The sequence below is a fragment of the Pistacia vera genome, unplaced genomic scaffold (genome assembly GCF_008641045.1).
Source record: "Pistacia vera cultivar Batoury unplaced genomic scaffold, PisVer_v2 Contig127, whole genome shotgun sequence".
Lineage (NCBI taxonomy): Eukaryota > Viridiplantae > Streptophyta > Magnoliopsida > Sapindales > Anacardiaceae > Pistacia > Pistacia vera.
Genome location: NW_022195325.1, coordinates 1,021,206 through 1,038,903, shown reverse-complemented (window position 1 = coordinate 1,038,903; position 17,698 = coordinate 1,021,206). Strand labels below are relative to the sequence as shown.

The 17,698-nt window shown below is 31.8% G+C and overlaps 1 protein-coding gene across 1 annotated transcript; it reads left to right on the top strand.

The window, feature by feature from the left end:
• The first annotated feature begins 14,508 nt into the window (after positions 1-14,508).
• Positions 14,509-17,006, top strand: LOC116121682. Its single transcript, XM_031407620.1, has 2 exons — positions 14,509-15,566; positions 16,128-17,006. Exons 1-2 carry the CDS (start codon positions 14,855-14,857, stop codon positions 16,757-16,759), a joined length of 1,344 nt encoding a protein of 447 aa, XP_031263480.1. The 5' UTR covers positions 14,509-14,854; the 3' UTR covers positions 16,760-17,006.
• The last annotated feature ends 692 nt before the right edge of the window (positions 17,007-17,698 follow it).

Here is a 17,698-nt window from a genome sequence, read left to right as displayed (position 1 = left end):
TAATAGAATTAGAGATTGTTTAGCTTAGATTACTAGTAGTAATAAAAGAAGGCTGAATTTCAAGACGCTTGTATAAAATCAAATATGTCTCCTAGAACTTTTGCATTAGACATGCCTGTTAGATGGAATAGTACTTATTTAATGCTTGATTCATATTTACCTTATGCTAATATAATTAGTTATTTTGTAGCAAATAATAGAGGTCCTCATTATTTGGTAGAAAATGATTGGCAAATAGCTAAAGTATTTCATCTTTTCTTAAAACTTTTTACCAATCCACTTTACAACTTTCTGGTGTGTATTATCCTACTAGTCCATTGGTAATACATACAATTAAAAATTTCCGAGTTATTTATAAAAAAAAAAACAATGTAATTTTAAATGCACCAATAAAGGCAATGAAATTTTTTTTTTTCAAATATGGGACCCATTCTTTTCTTTATTTTTAGGTGCTATATTTGATCCTAGAATTAAATTAGCAGGTTTAGAAAATGGTTTTGACAATTTATGTGAAAATTTACAAACCGAAGTTATGCCAATCAAATAAGAGAGGTAAAAAATACACTTTTCGAAGTATATTTCCAGTATGAAAACGGTATGAGAAACCCGCAAAGAGGCGAAACATCCAGGGAAGCTGCATCAGAAAAACAAATGAGACTTCTACTCTTGGGGTGCACTGAATAGGTCGAAGAGGACCCGAATCCGAAGCATAGCCTCCTCTTCAGAAGCTCCACCAACAATAACAACTAATGTACTGTCTTCCATGCAGTTGTAGAGTAATGAGCTTCAACAATATTTCAACCCTTGAAATATTACCAGTAGATCCACAACAAAGAGCCAACATTGATCTCTTAGACTATTAGAGACTAGAAAATGTATTTTTTTGGGTATTATCAAGACTGCCTTGGATGTTTTCGCTGTTCCTGTCTCAATCGTCTCATCCGAACAAACAGTAGTGCAAGTGGAAAAATTTTAAATGAAAGGAGGACTAAACTTTCACCAAAAATTATTGAAGTCCTCACATGTCTTCGAGATTGGGAACGGTAGCGCCATCAAGGTCAATACAAGGTTGTCGACCATACTTTAATAGAATCATTTTAATTTTGTAATATAGATGATACGGATGAGGAGGGTCCTAGTGAACTCCAAATTAGTTGTTTTGTAAATTGTAACTTGTAAATTAATTGTCAATTATTGCACTCTTTTTTCCTTACCAAGTTTTTGTCCTATTGGGTTTTTCTTGGTGAGGTTTTTAACGAGGCAATAATTATTGTAATTTCTTATTTTATTTTTTAATAAATGAATAAATTTAATTATTCTTATATTACAATTTTAATGTATTAAAATTGAATTAATATTTGGAATGTTAACAAAAAAAAAAATTTAATTTAATTATTGATATTTGAAAAGAAATTAACAATTAACTAAAAACAATTACATTTATAAATTGTTAATTATTCATTTGAAAAGTTAATTAAACATTTAAACTTAAACAAAATAAAAAAAAAAAAATCAAAAAGAGGGTTAACCCGGCCTAACCCGGCGGGTTAGGGTTGGCGGTCCGGGTTGGGCCAGCCAGTTCCCTAACATTGGCGGGCCTAACCTGGCCTGCCAATGTTATCGGGTGGGTCAGGACCGACCCGCCATTAAAAGCAACCCGTCGTAGGTCGGGTCGGGCGGTTGCTTTTCCACCTTTATGCACAATCGCTTAAGCGATCACGTACAAGCTAGAATCAAAATCAATTAAGCAATTCCTCGCTTTTACCATTGGTCGCTTAAGCGATGCATGATCGTTTAAGTGATCAAGTTCAAGACAGAATCAAGTCACCTCAGGTGCACGATCGCTTAAGCGATTTATGGTCTCGCTTAAGCGATTCTTCACTTTTACACTTGGTCACTTAATCAATCAAGTCCAAGGCAGAATCAAGATCACTTAAGCGATTCTTCACGTTTAGCCTTGGTTGCTTAAGCGATTAAGGATTTCTTAAGCGATCAAGTCCAAGGCACAATCAAGATCATCCCATATGCACGATCGCTTAAGCGATTCTTCACTTTTAGCCTTCCTCGCTTAAGTGATTTAGGATCGTTTAAACGATCAAGTCCAAGGCAAAATCAAGATCATCCCAGGTGCACGATCACTTAAGCGATTCTTCACTTTTACCCTTGGTCGCTTAAGCGATGTTGGATTTCTTAAGCGATCAAGTTTAAGGTAGAATGAGGATCACCCCAAATGCATGATCGCTGAAGCGATTTAAGGTCTCGCTTAAGAGATCTTGTATAGTATGTAGTCGCTTAAGAGATCATGGGAAACACATATATTTTTCCAGCTTTTCTCCTGAGTTTTGACAAGCTAAAATCACTAACACATATTAATTTCATATTTTCTCCTGAATTTGACAACCTAATTGCATCAACACATTAATGTCATTTAACAAGAATACTAAATAAACTCAAACTCAAAAGAGGGAAAGAAATACTAAGTTGTTTTTGTACAAATCTAAAATGTGTCAATTACATTAATTTACAACATTATATACAATAAATAAATGTCCTATATACACCCAAAATAAAAGCAGCGCCGGCAGCCTCCATACTCCCTCTTCATCATTCTCTTTAGCCACTTCTGCATCCTCTACAATTATCCAGCACACCTTCAGCATTAGTAGTAACAACAACAACCTCTTCATCTTCTTCCACAGCACCCCTTCCAACATTATCTAGCCTTGGCCTTGGTCACAAAGCATACATAACACCACAACTCATGTATTAATAGCTTGACACCTAACAACACCAGTTGATCCAATTCAAGACAATCCAATTATTCCAAACCACCCAATAAGAAATGCATTTCACATAAACTACAAAAGTCTAAGTCCAACTTCCATACCTGATCTTATCTGTAGTTCTCATGGCAGGTTGCCTACTTTCTTGCATTTAATCGATTCAAACCTAATTTTTTGGATCTGCAAGTGATCGATTCTGGCAACTACTTCTCTTATGGCCAGGTTGCTTGCAAATTAAGCACTTATTCATCCTCCGGGCAATCTCACAGGCTGATGGAATACGCTTAATCTTTTTTCCTCCCCTTTTTTGTCTTCTTGAATGGCGGATGGATGATAATGTGAACCAACTCTGGCAAGACCACCCACTGCTCTTCTGGAGGAACTAGATATATCATTTCTGAATAAGCCAGCATGTAGTGGTTTGCCATATAGAGAAGGAAGCAAAGTTCCATGTAAATTCTTGAACCAAAATTCGGCTTCTGTTGGTGTTTTAGTGCTACTAGTGCATGAGGACAAGGTAAACGTTGAATGTCAATCACTTTACAGTTGTAATTTTTACTAAGAAGGTTAATTAAGGCATCCGAACCATTGTCGTGCACGGTGAACTCCTAAGCATTGAGAGGATAGGCAAACAATGCATTTGACAGTTCCAATAATTTTTTAGCTGATGGAACAAAGGTTGTGGTAAAATTATCTGACTCCGTATGACGCTAATGGAACCACCGTGACAATGTCCTCTAGATTGCATCAAAAGGGCAACAATTGGAAACTCTCTTTCTATTAACAATTTCAAATTTATGGACTCAGCTATATTCATGGTCATGACATCGAACCTTCTTCTAGGAAAGTAAGCTCTACTCCATTGCTCGAAACCAACATCATGCTTAAGATACTTAGCAATTCTATCATCCTTGATTCGGATTTGCTGGAAGTGCTCCTCAAACTCATCAATTTGATAAGCTTTTGCTACCATATAATATGTTTGAAGGAGGTCAGCACACTTAAACTTTGGTTTTATGTTCTCGCCAAGGTGCCTCATATAGAATCTGTGATGTGCTTGAGAGTAAATAGTGGCAATCTCCTTCTTTATAGAGTTGTGTCTATAAGATATTATGCAAAACTCGTCATTGTCAAACACTATTGTAAGTAATTGTTAGAAAAACCAAGTCCACAACTTGTCGTTCTCATAGTCAACTACACACCATGCAACGGAATATGTGTGATTCTCGTTGTCCTGTGTAGTGGCCACCAATAATGTACCACCATACTTTCCTGTCAAAAAGTAACCATCAATAGCCAACACATTTCTCATGTTTACAAAACCTCTTATAGCAGCACCATAAGCAACAAAAAAATATTTAAACCTCATATTCTTGTCTCAATTCAAAGCCGTCTTGCTATCTTGGTTTGTCAACTCAAGCATATAACGGTACGCTTCTAATACTGCGTACTCGTGCTTTGGCATACCCCTCGCAAAATCTTTTGCATGTTGTCTCCCTTTCCAGCATTTCTAGTAACTAACATCGCATCCTAACTCTATGCGCACAAGTCTCTGAATGTCCTTAGGAGATGGACCTTTCCCTTCAACAAACTGACTTTTGACAAATTGTCCAATAACATCAGCGAAGGCTTATCGATGCTCACCTGAAATATGTCCTAACTCACATGTGTGCTCACGAGTATATGTGCTAACAATAAATTTTTTGGACTCCGTTAACCTTCTACAATGAACCTACCACTTGTACTTTCGATCACGACATGCAACCGTTACTACCGATGAATTAGACTTTTTGGTGATAAACTCAAAATTACCTCTCACGGCAATAAGTTTTAGCTTCCTCACCACTTCCTCCTTGCTGTCAAATAAATAACCTATGCGCAAGTCCGATCCATCAGTAAAAACGTGAGCTGATTCACTATTACCCGCAATTGTTGCCTCTGAACCTGTATAAATGACCATAGTGTTCTCTTCCTCACAAACTACACCTTCTGCATAATTTGTATTTATAGGAATCTCTACATCTACGAGAACATGTACGGGGTCCTCCTCGTCCACATTTTAATTTTGCCCCACATGAGAAACCTCTTCTATAGTGTCCTCCTCACCACCCAAATCACTGCTTAATCTTGATTTTTCATCAAAGAAATCAATGCCCTCGTAGTTAAAATTAAAACTAGCATACTCTTGAAGCAACTTCCAAAGCTTTATCCACAATCGAAGCCGTTAAAATCGGCCTCGAACCATCATCGTCCATATCAAGCATAAATAACTTCACATCTTCATCAAACATTAATACAACAGGGGGTATCTTAAAATTTGCAAGAGCTCTACTTAAAACATACTTCAAAACTATATCACTACGTGAGTAACTCAACCTACCTCTTCTAATGATTTCATCAATCAATTCATCAAAACTAACTTTTGTACTCACAACAATTGCTTTAACTTGTTTGCTCTTCCCAATCCTCTTCCAACAACTTTCTTCCTCCACCCACTCACCAAATATTCAACACCCAAAACCACTTGTCCTATGTCTAATAATAGCCAAGTACCTATAATGCAAGAAAACAAAAATTATTAACTAATATATTAAGGGTTGACAGATTTTAAAAAGCATCTCTAGAGTTGCTTAAGCGATGTGGTGTATCACTTAAGCGATCTGGTATATCGCCTACTGGATCGCTTAAGCGATCTAGTATAAATAAGCCTGATTGCTTAAGCGATTTTATGTCATACACCTGATTGCTTAAGTAATCTACTGCCATATACCAGACTTATAGCAGATCAGTTAAGCGATCTTCTGCTATAAACCTGATCGCTTAAGTGAGCTGCCATCTGCTGCATTAAACCAGGCATACTAGATCGCCTAAGCGATCCATCAGATACATAACACATTTTCAGTCATCTCCACCTATAATTAATGATACTACCCTCAGCTACCCATAATGCAAGAAAATATTCAACAAATTTCACTCTTTTAAACTTGCATTACATCAAACACAACCCAACAACCTAAACAACTAAATCAAAATCATAACCTAAACATAATCCATCATTAAATCTTTGTAAATCAAAATTTAAAATACAAAGAGGAGATACACATACTTGGATGAAATATCAGAATGAGGAGGAGGGGGGTCTTTGGCGGAGAAGATGTTAATGGTAGAGGAAGAAGAAAGTGTTATTGGCAGAGGAAGATGAAGATGTAGAGGAAGGAGGAAGAAGAAGATATAGAGGAAGGAGGAAGAAGAAGATGTAGACGAAGCTTAGAAGAAACAACAACTACGGGAGTTGCGTTAATGGCGAGAGGAAGAAGAAAAAGGTGTTTGGGTTTGTTTGCTAGAATTTCGGCTTTTTGGGGACATAGTTACACAATACTTCATTAATCTTAATTAACCATCAATCATGTTTAATTAACCTTAATCAATAATAAAGCTATTTACTTAACACTTTAAAACTACATGGCCTTTTAATTAAATTTGAGCTTGATTTGGTCTTTTAATAAAATACCCCATAAGAAAATAATCCATTATACGTCAGGGCAAGATGGTTAATTAAAAAAATGACACCTGATTCCAGCGACATCGATAGGCACGATTGGTGAGTCAACAGCGGTAGGAGAAACGACCAGAAAACAATCAATCAACGCAAAACAACACTTCAAACCAATCAACCACTCCAAAAAGATAATTAATTTGCCCAAACAACTCCAAAAAAACCTCCAATTGAAACCCAAACACACAAATTGCACAAGAAACCCTAAGAGAGGTTGTCGGCGATCAGAGAGCTATCACGATTCATATTGTTAGGACTATTGAAGAGAGATGGTTCATTTAGTGGTGGAATGTCGGATTGTGGTGGTCGGAGTCAATCGGAATCATGCAAGAGAGAGCGGCGGCGCTTCCACAAAAAACTTGCAGATGTTGACGATTCGATAAGGATGGTGGAAGATGGTTTTGATGAGGGAGGCATGGGGAACAAGATTGTGGTGACAAAGAGTCACAATAAAGCCGGAATCAATCGGTGGCACAAAAACTGCAATCGTGATTGGAGGAGGGGAGATGAAAAAGAAGAAGATGGGAGTGATTATGGGTGGAGGTGAGAGAGGTTTTGGTGGGGGGATGCTGGTAATTTGAATGGTGGTGATAAGGTCGATTTTCGATGCCGAAATCGACTGAAATTTGGGTTGAGGCACGTGAAACTTTGATTTGCGATTGCTAGCAATTGGGGTTGATCTTTGGTGGAGGTATTTTTGTCTTCACAATGAATATCATTGTATTTAATAAAAATTATTAATAAAACATATTGTTTGGATAGTAAAGTTGTATTTTGAAATGTTTGTATAAGCTGATTCTCGGAAGAAGAGTTTGAAGTCTCAAAGCTAAGACCTTTGTTTTGCCCTATAGATTAGACAAGGGACACTTTTCTTTCGTTCCTATGTTCTTCGGATTTTTTGAAAAAGCAAAAGCGAGCTTCTCAGTCAGCAAGCTTTAAGTCCGTTTAGAGGGATTTCCAAGCAAGAGAGCAAGCTTTGTAGTAGCTACTATAGCCATATCTATATCTAGGGATCCAAGGATCCAGATCTAAGATTGCGACGTGAGGAGCAAGACTGAATCCTTATCTATAGCTCTAGACAGAGCGAGAAAAAAAACCGTATTGGATTCAATAAAAAACACACTCTTTTGTGCCTGTGGGAAAGTGTCTTTGAATGTTCAATCGTCCACCTCGTCTTCATTAAACGGTGGCAGTGGCATTGTGAAATTCACCACCACTTGCATCAATTTTGTTGCATCTTTCTTGTTCCAACAATGTCATCTCTGTTCGCAATCAATGTCGTAAAAAAATTTTCAATAACGACATCAATGGTTTTTTATATAATTACTACCGTAGTTTTCATAAACCAATAAATATATTATATCTATTAACGAAATAATAAATTATGAATTATTTGCTATATAATGATAAAAAATAAATTATAAACTTTAACAATAACAAAATACAACCTTTAGCTACCCTTTTACTTGATATTTTAGAGTATAATATAGCATTGACAGGTTGTACATTGTATGAATTAATACAGTATTAATTTCAAAATCAAACATAGCATTGTATTAATTTAACACTATGTAATGCTCTTATACAATATAACGTGGTGTACCAAACATAGTATGTATTATTTTGAAAGGATATTTTAGTATTTTGAATATATATTATGGAGTTTTAATAGAAAAATAGATTATTGACAAATAAGTTATAAAAGAATAGCTTTATAAATTATGTGATTATATGAACAGTAGTTGGATTTTGTTCAATATTTGGGCTTAGTAATATGAGCTCGGCCCAATTGTAAGGTGTAATATAGCAGGTCGACTGGAAAGAGGAAGCTCAAAGCAAAGCCAAAGTTGAAGAGAGGCCCAGCAATGATATAAAAGTCCAAAACTATTTTAAGATGTTGCATTCAAGTTTATACTTTGAGTGGGGGTGGCCCAAATAGGATAGAGTCAACTGGGCCGAAAGTAGATTGTCATTGTAGATTATTTGGGCCAAATATAATCCCTTGATTATTTTATTTCAAGATAAAAAAAAAAAAATTTCAGTTTGAATTATGTTAATAGGCCAGCTCATACTAGATAGACACAACCCAAGTTAATGAAATGCTGAGCAATTGGTGTTCAATAAATGTGCAAAATTGAAAGGTTATAACTTATAAGCCATCATGTGCTTGCATTTAATGGGTGCATCAACACATGTCCCACCCTTAAATCTGCCTTCATCCCAACACTCTTCTTATTATAAGCTTCATTTGTTAATCAATTTCTTACGTGTAACAACAAAACAAAACCAAATATTATATCCTTATTTTAGATTCATAAATTGTCATATTTTGCATTCATAGTTTCTTTTTAATTTAAGTTTACTAATTTGTGGGCACACGTTAATGTAAGGGATTGAATTCATAATTACTTCTGAGTGGTTTAGTGGTTCGATAGGACTTTTGGGTGTATTGTTCAAGAGGTCTTAAGTTCTAGTTTCTCCTCAATTGCTAATATGGGATAACCATTAGAGTTCTTACCTGGTAAGTAGTTTTAGGGTTCTGAAAAATTAATTAAACTACGTATAAACTGGTTTAAATACCCTAGTTAAAAAAAAAAAAAAAAAAGGGATTGAATTTATAATTTAAGGATGATTGTATGGAAATAATAATGTTTGATTTATGAGTTCAATCAGTTAAATAAAATGAAATTAACAAGTGCCTCTTTTTCACCACCTTTTGTGTTCTCAAAGTTGAATACAAAAGTTGCATGGAGATCAGTGTTCAAAGCTCATAATGAGCTCTTCTTTTTTCAATTACCCACTTGTTTTTTTTTTTTTTAAGTCCGGATTTCATTATTATTGTTGGCCCATTATCCACAAAATCATAAAAGCCAAGCCTAAATTAAGGATGGTTTGGTTCTAGTTATTTGAATCCCATTAATCAGTGCCTTCAGACCACTTCCCAAAAAAAAAGAAAAAAGGATAAATTTCGAATATATGAAATCTTAGAAGAGGGTCTTTTTGTTTTTGTGTTTGACAGAATTTCAGAATTGTGAAACAAAGCTGAACTGAGATATGGAGGTATATTCAGAAACATTACAAAACAATGACAATTTAATTTTTCTTCTAAGAGATAATGAAGTGTCACTATTGAACAAACGCAAAACGTTCACTCAAGAAAATGTGGTACAAATCTCAGAACTGTGAGCTCTGGTGATTATATTTTCAAGGTCACAACACGACCCTTCATCTTTTAATTTTAACGGTGGAGTTAGTGAGACTGAAGTCACTTCTTTTCTTCCAAGCGGTGGTTAATTAAATCACCAATCAATGGCTATTCACGAGATAAAATGGTAAATGACTAAATGTGAACTCAGGTCTCCTCTCCTGGTAATTTAATTGAAGAGGGAGTGATCATTTGGGCATAGGGGTGAGCGATTCCGGGTACCCTGCACTTTTTCGGGGAACCGGAACCGGAACCGCACAGTACAGGTTCCCAAAAAAAGGAACCGGAACCGGAACCGCACAGTACAGGTTCTTCAATTCAAGGAACCGGAACCTAAAATGCAGGTTCCGGTTCCTTTCCAGGGTACCCTGTAAAAAATCAATTACCTCCCCTATAGTTTAAAAATAACAAAAACACCTTATAAGTTTACAAATAACCCCTCAACAAATTTTCGTAGTTCATTCATTGTGTCCAATGTAACTCATAACCTGTAATCTCTAAGCAACGCTTGAATTCAACCAATTCATCACAATTACATAAAATTCGTCAATCAAAACCAAAACACAAACAATTATCACACACAATTCACATAAAATAACTTCACTAAAATCATTTAAACAAACAACAATTCTTAATACTAATTACTAACATTGCCATTTGCCAAGGGTCTATTGATAAGTTAATAAATTATTAATGTTTATAAATTTATAATTTAATGTTATAATTGGTTAATTGGGTATTTATAATATACCAAATAATTTAGTAAATTTAATATTAGAAACAAGTAATGTTATAATTAAATAAGTGAACCTACTACAATGTAAATGTAATGTTATAATTAATTAAGTGATCATACTACATGGAAATTGTAATGTATAATTAATTAAGTAAATATTATAATTATAATGTAATATTATAATAATTAAATTGTTTAACATTTATTAGTTATAATATTGTTTATAATAGAATGTTATAATTAATTAATATCATACATAAATTTTATATATGTTATATTAATAAAATTATAATAATCGATTAAATATTGTGCAAATTAGTAAATTACTAATGTTATAATATAATGTCATAATCAATAAGTAATCATTTAATTATGTAATGTTATATTAATTATATGATCATATTATAATAGTATAATGTAATGTATAATGAATAAAGTAATCATACTACAAATCATAATAATATTATAATTAATTAAATTCAAATCATTTAATTATATACTAATGTTATAATGGAATGTTATAATTGATTAAGTAATCATATACAAATATATAAAGTAATGTTAATTAATTAAAATTTTAATCGTTTTAAGAATAATGTAGTATAGTAAATTACTAAGTTATAATGTAATGTTTATAATTCAACTAATTAAGTAATTATGTAATCATTTAACTATATATGCTAATAAGTAAGTGATTATAAATAATGTAATATAAAATATTAAATTTAATTGAGTAATTATTTAACTATAATGTAATGCTAATTAATTTATAGTAATGTTATAATTAATAAATTTTCTCATTAATTAAGTATTGTGCTAATGTTTAGTAGTAAATTAGTAATTACTAATGTTTAAAATATAATACATAACTCATAATCAATTAAGTAATTATTTAATTAGTAATGTTATATTAATTATATGATCATACTATAATAGTATAATGTAATGTTATAATGAATAAATCATACTACAAATCTATAATTTAATATTATAATTAATTAAATTTCAAATCATTTAATTAATATACTAAGTTATAATGGAATGTTATAATTGATTAAGAATCATATTACAAATATATAAAGTAATGTTATATTAATTGAATTTTATCGTTTAATTAAGTAATGTAATAGTATAATAGATTACTAAGTTATATGTAATGTTATAAATCAAACTAATAAGTTTATGTAATCATTTAACTATATAATGCTATAATTAAGTAAGTGATAATATATAAATAATATATAATATTATAATTTAATTGAGTAATTATTTAATATAATGTAATGCTTAATTAATGTTTATAAGGTAATGTTATAATTAATTAAATTTCTTATCATTTAATTAAGTATTGGCGTAATGTTTATGAAGTAAATTAGTAATTACTAAGTGTTAAAATATAATATCATAACTCATAATCAATTAAGTAATTATTTATTATGTAATTATATAATTATATGTCATACTATAAATGTATAATGTAATGTTATAATGAATAAAGTAATCATACTACAAATCTATAATTTAATATATAATTAATAAATTTCAAATCATTTAATAATATACTAATGTTTATAATGGAATGTATAATTGATTAAGTAATCATATTACAATATATAAAGTAATGTTATAATTAATTAAATTTTTAATCGTTTAATTAAGTAATGTAATAATATAGTAAATTGCTAATGTTTATAATGTAATGTTATAAAATTCATAACTAATAAGTTATGTAATCATTTAACTATATAATGCTATAATTAAGTAAGTAATCATAATATAATGTAATATAATAATATATAATTTAATTAAGTAATTATTTAACTATAAGTAATGCTTAATTAATGTTTAATGAAATGTTTATAAGATAATGTTATAATTAATTAAATTTCTTATCATTCAATAAGTATTGTGTAATGTTATGTAGGAAATTATAATTACTAATGTTAAAATATAATATAAACTCATAATCAATTAAGTAATTATTTAATATGTATGTTATATTATTTATGATCATACTATATAGTATATGTATGTTATAATGAATAAATATCATACTATAAATCTTAATTTAATATTATAATTAATAAATTTCAAATCATTTGATAATATACTAATGTTTATAATGAATGTTATAATTGATTAAGTAATTATATTATAAATATATAAGGTAATGTTATAATTAATTAAAATTTTAATCGTTTAATTAGTAATGTATAATATAGTAAATTAGTAAATTACTAAGTTTATAATGTAATGTTATAATTCATAACTAATTATGTAATTATGTAATCATTTAACTATGTAATGCTATAATAAGTAAGTGATCATAATTATAATGTAATATAATAATATTATAATTTAATTGAGTAATATTTAACTATAATGTAATGTTTAATAATGTTTATAATGAAAGTTTAAGGTAATGTTATAATTATAAATTTTACATTTAATAAGTATTGTGCTAATGTTTATGTAGCAAATTAGTAATTACTAATGTTTAAAACATAATATCATAACTATAATCAATTAAGTAATTATTTAATTATGTAATGTTATAATTAATTAATACATACTATAATGTAATGTTATAATAAATTAACTATTAAATAATCATACTATAAATTTTAAGTATATTATAATTAATTAAATTTTAATCCTTTAATTAAGTTTGTACTAATGTTTATAATAAAGTCAATAATTAAGTAGTATCAATAATGTAATGATATAATAATTATACTATAAATCAATTAAGTAATGTTATAAATTATAATTATAAGTAATCATTTAACTATAATGTAATGTTATAATTGATTAAGTATGATATTAACTAGTAATTAAATTTATTAATGTTTATCAATTTATCATATATAATAATAATTAATAATATTATAGATATAATTAGAACTTGATAATTGAAGTAAATAACTAAATATATTATTACTCAATCAAATAATACTATTTTATTCAAAAATATTCTTTTAATAACATTAAAAATGTAAAACACTTTAATTGGATCATAATTCCAATTATTCACTTAATTGATCAAAACTTTAATATTAATGTATTATAAATATAAAGCTTTTAATATGGTGTAATTATATGTAATAAGTATAATGTATCGATATTTATTTAATTAGGTTATTCTAAAATTTAACTTTTCTATTTTAAATTTTTTATATGTAAAATAATAGAAACTCCCCCATTATTTACATTTCACAAAATTTCATTTAGTCCAGGTTCCAAAATAGTTCTAAACAGGTTCCAAAACGGTTCCAATATAGGTTCAAAACGGGTTCAAACAGGTTCCAAAACAGGTTCCAAAACAGGTTCCAAACAGTTTCAAATCAGGTTCCAAAACAGGTTCCAAACAGGTTCCAAATGGGGTACCCCTACAGGTTCCAAACAGGGTACCCTTTTTACAGGTTCCGGTTCCGGTTCGGTTCCTCGGGGGTAAGAACCGGAACCGGAACGCACAGTAGCGGTTCCAAAAAATTGGAACCGGAACCTACCCGCACAGTGCAGGTTCTGGGTAGGTTCCGGTTCCGGTTCGGTTCTTACCCCGGTTGGTTCTACCCGCTACCCGTGCTCACCCCTATTGGGCACCCATTTCTGATAACATAGACTCCTTTAATTATATTAATTTTTTCAAATTAATTGTTTAATATTGCCTTGGTTAAGACTAAGAAACATCTTAATATGGCCACATTCATTAATTAATCTCTGTTAATTAAGGCCATTAAAAATTGTTCTTCCATATTATAACATGTTCGCATATATTGGGGTACTATTTTACTATACTTAACTGTAACCAACTTTCAAACGTATTCTAATAATTATTAAAAGAAATTACCCCAATCTTCTTAATTTGATTTTTATCGAATATATAGATATATATATATATATATATTTTTTTAAAGTTAATCAAAAACTTCTCTGTTTTATTTTTTTTGGGGAACATGGATGGATTTTTTTTTTTTTAATAAATAGCTTCAAAACCAGTAACAGAACTGAAGTTGAATGGAAAATTCAATATGAAATGATATAGAAAATTAGAAAGGTCTCTTTCTTAATGTCTTTCTCAGTGTGTTTTCTTGCTCAGTAACTAACATTTATTAGAGCCAGTGAACATGGTTCTTTCAGATTTTTTGTCTGTTCCCTGAGAGCCAAAGATTCTCCATTTCATATTTAATCTTTTTTGCTTTTTTTTTTTTCTTTTCTTTATAATGGTCTCTCTTCTTGTTTTTGGCTTTGAGTTAATTTGTCTCTTTCTCTCTTTCTCCTTTTCTTCCATGTACACACATTTTTCTAGTAAAGTCCTAAAAGTTTCATGTGATGATGGTTTGATAACTCTTATTTTGGATTGCTTACAAGAGCATAGTACTTGTAAGTGGAGGTTTGTTTCAGAAAATGAGAAGCAAGTTGCAGGGAAAGTATATTCAGTCTCAACTTTTTAGCTTTCATGGTGAAAAAAAGTGAAGAAGATGGAAATGGGAAGTGGGTTGCTTTTGAGAAATGAAAATGAAAGAGAGTTACTGTGAAGAGTTGTGAAGTTTTTTGAAGTTGAAGAAGCAAATATGCCAACAGTGTGGTTCTCTTTGAAGAAATCTTTGCATTGCAAATCAGAGCCATCAGAAGTTCATGACCCAAAATCTAGGAAGCATTTGAGTACAATCTTGATAAGAAAAGCAGGGAGGTCAGGTTGTTCAAGGTCTATAGCAAATCTAAAAGATGTTATTCATGGAAGCAAGAGACACTTAGAGAAGCCACCAAGTTGCAGCCCAAGATCCATAGGAAGCAGTGAGTTTCTTAACCCAATAACTCATGAAGTTATACTGAGTAACTCAAGGTGTGAGCTGAAGATTACTGGGTTTGGTGGGTTCCATGAAGGGGTTGGAGGTGGCGGTGGCGGTGGCGGCAATGGTGGTGGTTACGGTGGTGGTAATGGTGGTGGTTACGGTGGTGGTAATGGTGGTGGTGGTGGGTCAACTTTTGTGGGTACTTTAAGGCCTGGGACACCAGGACCTGGAGGCCACTCAACTATGCATTATCTTAATCCTTCTTTTGTGACTGCATCAACTCCTCCAAGAAAGACTCCTTTTCTTTCGTCAGATAAAGAGGGGTCTGGATTTGGGGTTTCTAATGTTCATCATGGTGCTGTTCATTCAAGCAACAGAGTTTCTCTTGACATTGATTCCAATGGATGTTCTACAGTGACTTGCCATAAATGTGGAGAGCAGTTTACCAAATGGGAAGCCGCTGAAGCACATCATCTTTCCAAGCATGCTGGTGAGAAACTTTTGCTTGTATTTTCAAGTTTTTTGGTTTATCTTGATCGTGGTTGCTGTCTTCATTTTTAGTTATTCCAAATAATTTTGGTTTTCTTTTCATTAGTGGCTTTGGCAAAAGCATCTCTTGAGTTTGTTTTGCATCCGTTGTTCTGTTATCCTGATTTTGTTAAAGTCACCCACGTCTCTGACCACAAAATCCAGGGAGTACTTTCAATAAACACAGATTCCTGCTTGTACACTTTCACTTTTAGGCTAAAAGATACACTTCTTTCTCCTAGAATGAAGATTCTCCTGCAAATTCTTTTCAGAAAATGAAAAGCTTTCAGGTTCTTTTTCTTTGACAATATGTTAATCACATAAACCCAGAAGTAAAGTAAAACTTATCAAAAGAATAAAATTCTAACTTTTTGCTACTTTTAATATGCAATCTCCTGCATATTGGATTCAGTAATTTCCTAAATGTCTGGATTTGCTTTATCTTTGGGGTTTTTTTCTTTAATCTGGGTTGGAAAATTTTAGTAACTTTTCTTCAGCAGCTAATTTTTCTCTCTTCTGACAGTTACTGAACTCGTCGAAGGCGATTCATCAAGGAAAATTGTTGAAATCATATGCCGGACAAGCTGGTTAAAGTCTGAGAACCATTGTGGTAGGATAGAGAGAGTCTTGAAAGTTCATAACATGCAAAAAACTCTTGCTCGATTTGAAGAGTATAGAGAAATGGTAAAGATTAAAGCCAGCAAACTCCCCAAGAAACACCCTCGGTGCATTGCCGATGGGAATGAGCTCTTGAGGTTTTATGGTACAACTGTGGCATGCTCTCTTGGCCTAAATGGTTGCTCAAGTTTATGCATATCAGAAAAATGTTGTGTCTGTCGAATTATTAGACATGGTTTCTCAGCCAAGAAGGAACTCAAAGGTGGAATAGGTGTATTTACGACATCAACAAGTGGAAGAGCTTATGAATCTATTGAAATTATCGACAATGATCCATCTATAAGGAAAGCTCTGATGGTATGCAGAGTCATTGCTGGGAGGGTTCATAGACCATTGGAGAACATACAAGAAATGGCTGGCCAAACTGGGTTTGATTCATTGGCTGGGAAAGTTGGCCTCTACGCAAATATTGAGGAGCTCTATCTGCTCAATCCTAGAGCTCTCCTTCCTTGCTTTGTGGTAATCTGCAAAACCTGATGAAAGAAAGAAAGAAAAATAACTGCTTACATTATAGTTATCAAGAGATGTGAATGCTTTCTGCTCTTTTTTGCCTTTTGGTAGAGTGTTTTTTTTTTTTTTTTTTTTTACCTTCTCTCTGGAAGGATTTTGATTTTTCTTTCTAGCGTCTAATCAATTGCCAAAATATCTGATTTGTGCATCTCAGTTTTAATTGTATTTGCCTAGCACTAGCCCAACTAATACTATTTGTATTTGTTCCTCTTCATTTAAGGCTTGTGTTTTTGTTGATGCAAACAGAGTTATGTATAGTCCCTTTATTTGCTTTAATTTTCCATTCTATATATTTAAAACTTCAGATAATGACAAATTCAGGATTTGGGAACAGATTTCTTCACATGAAGTGCATATTGTAATTGCCATGCTGATGTGATCAAATGTGCAAAATGTGAAGGCTTCACTATGAGTGGGGGCCAGAACAAAAACCTGTTAAACCTGTTGATAGATGCTACTTTATGCTTCATAGATCTTACAGATAGGGTAAGAGAACAATTAAATTAATTAACTAAATCGTGATTAGTTTCCAATTACCTTTCACAAAACTAAACAATCAACAGTATAAGACTCTTCTAATAATTTTGGTGTTTTTTAGTGAATATAATTAACATAATTAATGTCCAATGGCCATATTCAGCATGAAAAAGGCAGGTGGTCCTGGTTTGAGGGTGCTGAATCAAACAAAGAGTAGTCCAAACAAGAGGACAAAAATCAAGTATGTTCAATATCTTGAAATTAAATAACTTTTATTGGTCACTTTAGAAAGAGTCTTTTACATCATCTATCTGGCTCTGGAACTCTAGGTTAATCATTTCATTTTCTAACTGCAATGTCTGTACTGTACAGCTAGCTCTTAATGCTCTTCTGGCACATGTGCCCCATAAATGTGTACTAACCCTCATT